The 10949-nt window shown below is 36.3% G+C and overlaps 1 protein-coding gene across 2 annotated transcripts; it reads right to left on the bottom strand.

Annotated features, from left to right (window-relative positions):
- Positions 1-103: 103 nt before the first annotated feature.
- On the bottom strand, positions 104-10340 carry fam3c (FAM3 metabolism regulating signaling molecule C). Of its 2 annotated transcripts, XM_026209644.1 has the most exons (11): positions 10241-10315; positions 9540-9614; positions 9389-9450; positions 5000-5104; positions 4788-4814; positions 4259-4382; positions 4058-4116; positions 3909-3959; positions 2021-2105; positions 1800-1926; positions 104-1608 (listed from the first exon to the last, which is right to left on the bottom strand). In XM_026209644.1, exons 3-11 carry the CDS (start codon positions 9402-9404, stop codon positions 1519-1521), a joined length of 684 nt encoding a protein of 227 aa, XP_026065429.1. In that variant the 5' UTR covers positions 9405-9450; positions 9540-9614; positions 10241-10315; the 3' UTR covers positions 104-1518. The 2 variants fall into 2 exon arrangements, with proteins under 2 accessions (XP_026065429.1, XP_026065428.1); XM_026209643.1 differs by lacking the exon at positions 9540-9614 and having other exon boundaries at positions 10241-10340.
- Positions 10341-10949: the final 609 nt, after the last annotated feature.

Raw genomic sequence — 10949 nt, 5'->3', positions numbered from 1 at the left:
GGTCCTCAGCCTTAATCTAAACAGAGGTAAGACAAAACCCAGGAATGAAACCAACAACCATTTGCTCAGCTTCATTTTAATATGAAACTTTTATTTCTTTACAAAAAAAAAAAAAAAAAAACACAATCCTAATTTCATTACAAAAGACTCTTCAATCACACAAAACAAAGTCTACTTGATTTAAATTAAATTTTAACTACATTAATCCTCGAAACAGCTTTACACATTAAGGCCATGCAACATAACCATTTTAACGATTTCACTCAAAACTCTAGAAAAATCTAGATAAGATCACTTGGCATAAGTGTGGCAAATAAGGCACATAACTGGTCTTCTTACAAAATAAATGGGTTTTAATCCACAACTAAACCGTTAAAATCGTGCAGGGAATTATAAAATCATTGACTTTGCATTATAATTCCGGGACATTTTACTACCTGGTAGGAAAGCGCATACTTTTGACACTGCAGAAGGCACAGTTAGGAATAAAATCAGTAGCGGTTAAATATTCAGTGTTTGCTATGAACACTAATGGCATGTAACCAGATTGACTATCAACCCAATAACGGATAGAAATCTTCTGAAGTTGCTATATGTAACAACATTCCCAAAGGCTAAGGATTAAATGGCAAAGTAGACAGTAGAAGGTCAAAACCCAACACTAATCAAGAACCAATCGCACAGCAGAAAATATGGGCGGTTTTTAAATTCAAGGATTAAAAAAAAAAGAAAAAAAAAAAAGACTTCATTATCTATCTTCAGGAATAAAGTCCAGCAGTCCAATTTGCCAGCAGAAAAAAATAAATATTTGAACCATAAAGAAATAAATACACTTTGGTGACAAAAGCCCTTAGCCATTTAACTTCAATCCAGTTTGATCAACATTTAGAGTGTCTTAGTGCAGTGATAAACATGAAACCCTCTCCCTACATCTTCTGGGAGGAAAAATATATAAAAGGCTGTAACCAAGAAAACATGCCGCAAATCTCCTGATACAACATCTGTCTTTTACTTACAACACTGGAGCCTCACAAATGGATAACAACTTGCTGTTTATGGACCAGTTAACAAAAAAATCCTACAAATCAAATCTCCAACAGCCATGCATTGTTAAGAATGTGATTTCCAGGGCTGGGAAATTCACAACGGTTAAAGTTGTGGATATTTCTATGGTGATTTTAAGCTGTAAAATATTGACCTGGCGACATACATTTCTTTTTATGAGTGCAATCAGTTTAGTGTTCATGGACAACTAGAAGAAAAGTAATGGAAACTTACTAGTCAAAAGTACTGGGAATCCTTTAAAAGAAGTACAAACATAGAGCAGCAAATGCTCGGGAGCACTAATGGTAAGATTTAAAATACAGCAAGTTTAACATCAAATTTAAAGTCCGTTGTATTCTTAATTGTATCATTGTCGGTGCTAATTGAACAATACAACATTGCATATGTTAAATTTTGAATTCTTCAACCATCTCCAGGCTGAACATGAAAATGCTAAATATTAAGAAATTCCTTCTACTGATGTTTTATGGGAATGCATCCTTCCATCTCCAAAACCTCAGGCCAGCCTTCATACTTGTTGGTCTCTGCATTGTTCTTGATATGCTGGAGACATAAGAGATGGTTTATTAAGATTTTCTAAATACTATCCCAAAAGACAAAGTCTATGATTGGCTACAGTTCTCAGTGCTGCAAAAACACTGTAAAAAGACCCCCCCCCTCCACGACCACCACCACGCAAACAAGTTAAACATTTTGAAAAGTGAAATGTTTTCATCACTGTATAAAGCAAATACCTGCTCAAAGGGGCTCTTTGTCTTGATCCCTTTGCCCCCTACAAACACCCAATTGTCTCTGAATCCCAGTATGCCGACGCTTGAGCTGCCCAATTCTGCTATCAGATTTCTGGCCTCGTCGTTTAGCCTGTTCACACACATACAAAAAAAAATAAAAATTTATTAGACAACCCAATACAGATCTGTAAAAATCTCCCCAAATATTTAGAGAAGTGACTCACTTTGTTGCAGGGTCATCAAAAGTGGCCATCATGACAATACTCCCATCTTCTATTTCCTTCAAGAATTTGATAAGCAGGTTGACATCTAGACAAGAAAAAAAAACATTTAAAAAGATTTAAAAAGATTACAACTTTTTCATGCTACTCAAATTGATATTTCAGTTACTTGACTCTACCCAGTTTGCAAATACAAACAAGCTCATACCAATGAAACCATAAGTGGGCCTGTTTCCAACTGGTATTAAAATCAGTATCATGCCATCCAAGTAAAACTCAACCGGGGGGCCCGGAAACCACTAAGGGCCCTCAACACACTTCCAAATGGGCCTCAAGATAATTTAAGCTTTAAAATGCACTTTAAAATTTAGTTTAATTTTCTCCCACTACAACTGCCACTTTTTTATTTAAGAATGAATTAATTTAAAAAAATACTGTAAGAAATTGTTATCTGCGAGTAAAAAAAAAAAAAAACAACAACAACAAATTTTTACCTTTTCCTCAAATCATCAATGACAGTAAAAGCAATGTAAATTCATTTGTCATAAATAGCAGTTTGTGACGTTCTAAAATTATGGACCTTAATGATTCTCATTTTTAATTATACAATTATTTTATAGAATCATTTAAATATATTGAGACTCCTAGTTTCTGAAAATACAAGAAGTTGAAAATGAGCAGCTTTTTTTTTTTCTTCATCACAGCAGAATTATCTGAAATATCTTAGCCTGCATAGGGGGCATTCAAATATTGGATCATAAGGGGCCTCAAAGTCGAGAAGTTTGAGTACTACCGCTAAATAAAAAGCAGTTAGACGAGACGAGGGCCTATGAGTAGCTGCCCACAATTCTCACACATTTCTCCTATGACTACTTTTTTAGTACAGTGGTTGACAGAGGCGAGAAGGCAGTCCTGCACCACTGTCCGAGGACAACATTACAATAAAAATGTGATTGTATGCGTTTCGCACTACGTCTGAGTGTGGTGTGAGTGATCATGGTGTATTCAAGTCACGTCGGATACATCGTAAAACGCACATGAGTGCCACCACAAAGTGATAATAACAAGTGGGAAACTCTGAATTTTCTTTAAACGCAGAGTTTCCGAGTTGGGGGCGTGTCAACGAGAAACGTGGTGGAATTGATGGATGCAGCATCTGTTGTTGATGGAAACTTTTTGTCGAAATCAATATTTTAGTTGTTGTATAAACTTAAATTTGTTACATTCTTGTAATGCAGCTAGTAAATTATATCTTTCTTTTTTGAACCTATCTGTGAAAAATCATTTGATTTGCCATGTGGCATGTTGCTTTCTAAAAAAAAAAATATATATTACTACTATTATTCTGTGATTCTGTTCTGACAACACCAGTGACCAAGGTGCTGTATCAAAAAGAAATCCTGTTGTATCTTCTTGTGAGTTATTAAAAGAAGGTAACTTTACTCCACCATCTTGTTCTGACCAAAGTGACTTGAACGCACCCGACGTCGTAATTACAATTTGTCAACTCCAAAGAACGAAGGTCTGAGGAGGACTTAAACGCAGCATCCGACAACAAAATGGTTTGAACTGACTTTTTCCATTAGTATTTTTCCCCATTCATTTTTCCCATAGAGATTTTTTTTTTTTTTTTAAGTCTTAATTGAAGCGCTATAAACAGTGAACCAAGCCAACCAGCTACAAGGAGAATACAAAGTTATATTATGCTGTTATATTAAGATTATATTTTCAGTGACATAAGGTGGTCTTAAAATTATAATACTATTGTTTATAACATTTAAAAAAAAAAAAAAAAAAAGTTGTTATTGTAACAGGCCTAAATACAAGGTTTAAACAGAGAAGCCAGATTCCATTTACACATACAACATGCATAAATGTAAACAAGATATACCTCCAGACCACATGTCAAACCATTGAGTCCTGATGAGCTCGCCGGTCTTCCCTGTAAAAAGACAGTGGATTAATACAGGCCAACTTCTCTCAGTTGCCTTCAAACGGTCACTGTGTTCAGTTAAAAAAGTAGACAAAAAGCAGGCATACCATTGATCAAAGCAATGTTTATACCCCGTCCAACATTGTTCTTTACTCCACTCATTAATCTGATAAAAGATAAAGAAGAAAGAGTTCAAACAGCAGCAGTCAAATGATTCACATTTCCACTGAATTCAGGACATCCTCAGCCAATAAAAAAAAAAAAAGTTCGTATTTGTACTTTTTTTCTTTAGTTTTTGTGCAACCTACATATTGTCCTGAAAACACATTTTCGGGCCGACAACGCTGGCTGCTCCGCTGGTGATCTTGAAGACAAAATGATCATCCGGACATGATTTAGAAAGGCCACATTTGTGGTGCGGAGACTTGGTGGCTGAAAACAACATCAATACATCCATAAACGAAGATGTCTTTACTTTTTGAGAAACAACATTTTTGGCTATGTTCTTGCCTTCTTTCTGATTGCACGATTTCTTAATTGTTTATATTATTTACACATGCACCATATAGGTGCCTTCACGCTGAATTATGTCTTGCTACACACTTCTTAAGCAGATCTAACACACCTACATGCCATTCATGTAATTTCCGGAAAGTTTCACTACTTCTGGAATTACTGATTTCTGCACATCTCCAAATTACATTTAATTTATTCCCTCATTGGCATCTACACATTTCTAAACAAAGGTTCAAGAGGAGCTTGTTCATCCAGTCCTGGGAACTCATTCACCATACTCAGTTCTCATTTGTATTAAAAAAAAAGTAAATATGTACTCACGGACAGTCTCTGCAGGTGCATATCGTGCTGTAGAGAAGCAGATGTCTATTAGCAAATAGCAGTGTGCCATGTCAAACACTTAAAAACGCTAAATCATTCTTTAACCAGACTAGTGTATTATCTTTACTAACAAAAGGCGTGTACAGTTTAGGATCAATGTTTTCTGTGTGTTTAAATGAAGTTGCAGAAAATGGCTGCATGCATGAACTCACCAAGTACTTTGCCCAAATTAAAATTCACTTTGCTCTCCAAAAGCTCAAATGCCAGGAACACAGCTAGAAACAAGATAGAAACCAGCAATGCCAGTTTCAAAAGTCCTGTATAAAAAAAAAATAATAATAAAAAAGTCTCAGCTTTCAAATTATGTAGATTTTTTTTTCCAGGAAATTCAAACAATAAATGCCGTTGTGACTCATTGATTTGGCGCGAAAGATCACTGTATAGGCGCCTCGGTTCAAACATGATCATCCCTTGCTCTATACTACTATTTTTAATGCTAAATAAATATGAATGAACATCTCATGCCTCATGTAATCGCTCAATCAGAGTTTCAAATGCGTTAAGACGGCAATATAACAGCTTGTAAACAAAATGTCATGTAGCATTTCATTTACCTCAAGTCATTAGTCAATTCAAATTAAGTACAGAGAAGAGCATTTGAAGAAATATTAGATTATACAAATTATATTTTACTTTACCTGTTAGTGATGTCTTTATTATTTAATGTATGTTTAAATAAATCTGTTATGAAACAAGTTATGATAGCCATTATTTAAAGAAAGAGCCATTTGTTCAGTGAACCACTTTTAAATATAAATTGGCTTTTTTATGTTTAGTTTTTTCCCCTGCTGTACCTAAACTGTACCAAACTATCGGTTTTTAACTTGTTTTTCTGAAGAAAATTCTGAAACATCCTACTGTTAAATTCATTGATGCACTGGCAGAGGGAGTCAATGGGGCTGTAGTCATTTGGTGATAAGGCTAGGTAAATCTGGGTATCATCAGCATTGCTGTGATAGGCAATTTTGTTCTCTCATTATTTGACTTAGTGGGAGCATATACAGGTGCTGGTCTTATAATTAGAATATCATCAAAAAGTTGATTTATTTCTCTAATTCCATTCAAAAAGTGAAACTTGTATATCATATTATTTCATTACACACAGACTGATATATTTCTAATGTTTATTCGTTTTAATTTTGATGATTATAACTGACAACTAAGGAAATATATATTAATAGAATATATAGAATATAACTTAAGACCTATACAAAGAAAGGATTTTTAGAAATCTTGGCCAACTAAAAAGTATGAAAAGTATGAGCTTGTACAGCACTCTATACTTAATTGGGGCTCTTTTTCCCTGAATTACTGCAGCAATGCGGCGTGGCATGGAGTCGATCAGTCTGTGGCACTGCTCAGATGTTATGGGAGCCAAGTTGCTCTGATAGTGGCCTTCAGCTCTTCTGCATTGTTGGGTCTGGCATATCGCATCTTCCTTTTCTCAATACCTCATAGATTTTCTAAATTCTTAAGGTCAGGTGAGTTTTCTGGCCAATTAAGAACAGGGATACCATGGTCCTTAAACCAGGTACTGGTAACTTTGGCACTGTGTGCAGGTGCCAAGTCCTGTTGGAAAATGAAATCTGCATCTCCATAAAGTTGGTCAGCAGCAGGAAGCATGAAGTGCTCTAAAACGTCCTGGTATACGGCTGCGTTGACCTTGGACCTCAGAAAACACAGTGGACCAACACCAGCAGATGACATGGCACCACAAACTATCACTGACTGTGGAAACTTTATACTGGACCTCAAGCAACGTGGATTGTGTGCCTCTCCTCTCTTCCTCCAGACTCGGAGACCCTGATATCCAAAGGAAATGCTCAATTTACTTTCATCAGAGAACATAACTTTGGACCACTCAGCAGCAGTCCAGTCCTTTTTGAAGTGAGACTCTTTCTGACGCTGTCTGTTATTCAAGACAAGGATTGACAAGGAATGCGACAGCTGAAACCCATGTCTTGCATACGTCTGTGCGTAGTGGTTCTTGAAGCACTGACTCCAGCTGCAGTCCACTCTTTGTGAATCTCCCCCACATTTTGGAACTGGTTTTGTTTCACAATCCTCTCCAGGGTGCGGTTATCCCTATTGCTTGTACACTTTTTTTTTACCACATCTTTTCCTTCCCTTCACCTCTCTATTAATGTGCTTGGACACAGAGCTCAATGAACAGCCAGCCTCTTATGCAATGACCTTTTGTTTCTTGCCCAACTTTTGTCAATGGTCATCTTTTGGACAACTGTCAAGTCAGCAGTCTTCCCCATGATTGTGTAGCCTACAGAACTAGACTGAGAGACCATTTAAAGGCTTTGGAGGTGTTTCGAGTTAATTAGCTGATTAGAGTGTGTCTTCAATATTGAACCTTTTCACAATTTTTTTTTGAGATACTGAATTCGGGATTTTCGTTAGTTGTCAGTTATAAACATCAAAATTAAAAGAAATAAACATTTGAAATATATCAGTCTGTGTGTAATGAATGGATATAATATACACGTTTCACTTTTTGATGACAATCTAATTATATGACCAGCACCTGTACAGGGTAAACAAGAGTGGTGCTAGAATTGAGCCTTGTGGGACTCCACGTCATGGACTTCCACTTAGACTTATGCTCTCCTATACTCACATTTTAACCTTTCCCTTCTAAGTATGACCTGAACCATTTGAGTGCCATCCCAGAAAGCCCAACCCAGTTTTCCAATCTCCGTATAAATATGTTATGATTGACAGTGTCAAACGCAGCACTGAGATCTAGAAGCACCAGCACTGATATTTTGCCAGAATCATAATTTACGCTGATTTTATTTATTATCTTAATGAGAGCGGTCTCTGTGCTGTGATGTGATCGGAAACCAGATTGAAAATTGTCCAGGTATCCGTTTAAGTATTTGTTCAGCTGATTAAAGACTACCTTTTCAATAATCTTTCCTATAAAAAGGAATATTTTATATTGTTCTATAATTGCTGAAAATGGTGTTATCAAGATTGCTCTTTTTCAGAAGAGGTTTAACAACTGCAGTTTTCAGGGAGTTTGGAAAAGTCCCAGAAAGAAGGGGGGTGTTTTTAAGAGATTTGCTTCTAAACAGTTTAGCAACCTTTTGATAAAAATATGTGGGAAGTGTGTCAAGATAGCAGGATGACGATTTAAGGTGATGCACTATTTCTTCAAGAATTTTGCGATCAATTTTTTCAAAAGCAGACCTAGTATCTTCTGTTCGATATTGCGGTCGAACCTGTCTGACCTCTGCATAACTTGGGGATGTGCTTATCACCTTCCTGATATTATTGATCAGAAACGAAAGAAGCAAACTCATTACATTTGCTGTCGGAGAGCATTTCACTGGAATTCTGACTTGGGGGGGGGGGGGGGGGGTTTGTCAGTCTCTCAACAGCAGCAAAACGAGTATGAGTGTTGTATAAGTTACTGTTTATGAGGTTTGAGAAAAAGGCCTGTCTAGCTGTGGCTAGTTCCATGTTGAAAGCACGAAGGCTAACTTTATAGATGCTAAAGTGAATTTCAAGTGAGCAAATCATTGATAGCATTTCTGTGAACTCTTCAACAAAGGCTGGAGAATATTTTGGAGGCCTGTAAATAATAATGATAAAGAGAATGCGTGGAGCACCTTTCAGCACAATCCCTAGATATTCAAAAGACAAGTACTGAGCAAATGACGCTTGCATTGATAGACATCTTTAAATAGTAGCCACACCTCCACCTCTCTTAACAGTCCTGCAGACACTCACGAAAGTAAAGTTAGGAGGGGCTGTTTCAATGAGGACTGTTGAACTGCAGTTTTCTTCAAGCCATGTTTCGTTTAGAAACATTAAATCCAGGTTGTTAAGTCATGGATCAGAAATGATTTTATTTTTTTTAGTGAGTGAATGTTTAAAATGCTAATTGGATTGCACTGCATTTTGTCTCAACAGCAATATTAGTTTGATGCATAACAGGCCACAGTTTATTGAAGAGTCAGCCGTACGTCTTGAGAAGGCCTTTCATGATAAAACAGAAATAGTGAAAACTAAAGGCACGCTGCATTCCCGCTTGTTCTGTAAACATTTGTGAATATTTCTGCTATTGTAGCAGGGACCCAACACACATCACAGAGAGCCTTTATCAGTTGTTTTCGGTTCACCCACAGCAGATGGAGGGTTTTGGCCCTGGCGTTGTGGACGTGGCTGGAGAGCTCTCACAAGAGGAAGACAAGCTGGACCCACAGGCGTGGTTTTTTAATTTTTAAATTTTTTTTATATATATATAGTTGACATCTTTTACCAGTATGTAATCAGGTACTGACTTGAGCGAGGGGGGGAATTGTTCTGGCAAGGGGTCAAAATGGGCACAACACCATTAAGCCCCTAATTTCAACTATTTTGTTCACTTTTAGACACTTTACAGTTATTAGGTTTGCTGCAATTATTCAGTTTCTTAAAGCAAAACATTTTTTGCACTGCTATAATAAACACGACAAAAGAGAAAATATTTGCCTTTGGTTAAATGTAATTTAAACCGAGTTCATACTGAAAGAAGCGGAACAAACCTCCTGCTCGCATCATCCTGATGGCTTTGCAAGCAGCAATCACCACACCGAGATCCAGACCCCTGAAATGAGATCAGACGTCATCATGTTACAAACACCTGCATTCTTAAATAATCCCAACACAATACTTATATGCCCTACAGGAACTTACTCAACATGATCAAGACGATTGTGAAAAGTCACACAGCAAAACAACGGCCAGGCTGACTATCTTACCTATATTTGACTGAATCAGAATGAGATTCATAATTAATATTTCCGAGTCTCATCCATTTGATTTATTATATATACACACAGAGTAACTTGATTCAGCTAAGCAAATATTTATGTTTTACTACTTTCAGCTCCGTTAAATAAACACATTTTAAATTTAACTCAACATTACAGAATTCTAAAATGTATTAAATTGTTTAAGATTGTTTCAATTGTTTATGAATAAATTCTAATTATTTCATAAGCCGGTTTAACACAAACCAACATATAAGATTTACATGTATATATCTGTATCAGTCCACCCCGTCAGTATTTCTTAAAATGACTATGAACCAATAAAATATTCAACAAAATGCTCAAGATCTAACATGTAAACGAACACTTAAATCCCGAAATGCTCTAATTATGCCTGAAAAATATGCCAGAAGCCAACTACACGCTTGTTAGTGTTAAGTTTAGGTGTGAGATGACAGCAGAAAAAGTGATGGTAGCCTTTAGCTTAAGGTGAATATGCAAACAAAAACACGATAATAAATCTTGCAAGAGATATATAATATGAAGTCAAGGACATCATGTAACTCAACGAATATATATTTTAGACTGATATTGGGTAAAGAAGAAGAGAATATAAAGAAATACCTGGTGCCACGGCGACACAGCGCTGAATATCTCCTCACATCCGGGTTCGCTAGAGAGGAGGACCGTGCGTTTGTGCAGATGTGGACGTGTGTTTTGTAGATGTGGGGGCGTGTCCTATGTGACGCCCGCCCATACTGCGCAGGGATTGTAAGCATAATTTGTTAAAAACTGGTCATACTAGTTTTAGCCTAAATAGTTCAAACAGATGGCAGTTTGGAATGATTGGAAAAATACAAAAAGAATAGAATAATTGTTACTTTTAAGACGTTTGGGTTAAATTAAACTGTGTTTAAATAGGAAATTATAGATATTGTATTTATACTATATGTTAATATACACAGGCAATAGTCTGAAAAACACTCATTATATTTAGGCAATGCAATTTAAAGACAATAGTATAGGCTACATACTTTATATATAAAGTAATTAATTTGTTTTGTTATTATTATTATTTTTTTTCCTATGCCCTGTATTATTCTTGAATCTTGAGTGAGATGGGTTTTTTAGTGAAGATATGTGAGAGTATGATTCTTGTTGGTGTGTAGTGTGGTATGTAGTATATGTGTGAGAGTGTGTGTTAGTGAGGAGGTGTGAGGTGAGTGTATGCTCTTGTGAGGTGTGTGGTTTATTTGTTTTTCGAGATAGACAACTGTTTGGTGTCATTCTCATTTGACATTTGTCTGTAGTAGTATTCTATATTGGTATTGCA

The sequence above is a fragment of the Carassius auratus genome, chromosome 29 (assembly GCF_003368295.1).
Source record: "Carassius auratus strain Wakin chromosome 29, ASM336829v1, whole genome shotgun sequence".
Lineage (NCBI taxonomy): Eukaryota > Metazoa > Chordata > Actinopteri > Cypriniformes > Cyprinidae > Carassius > Carassius auratus.
This window is presented reverse-complemented; position numbering and strand designations above follow the sequence as displayed.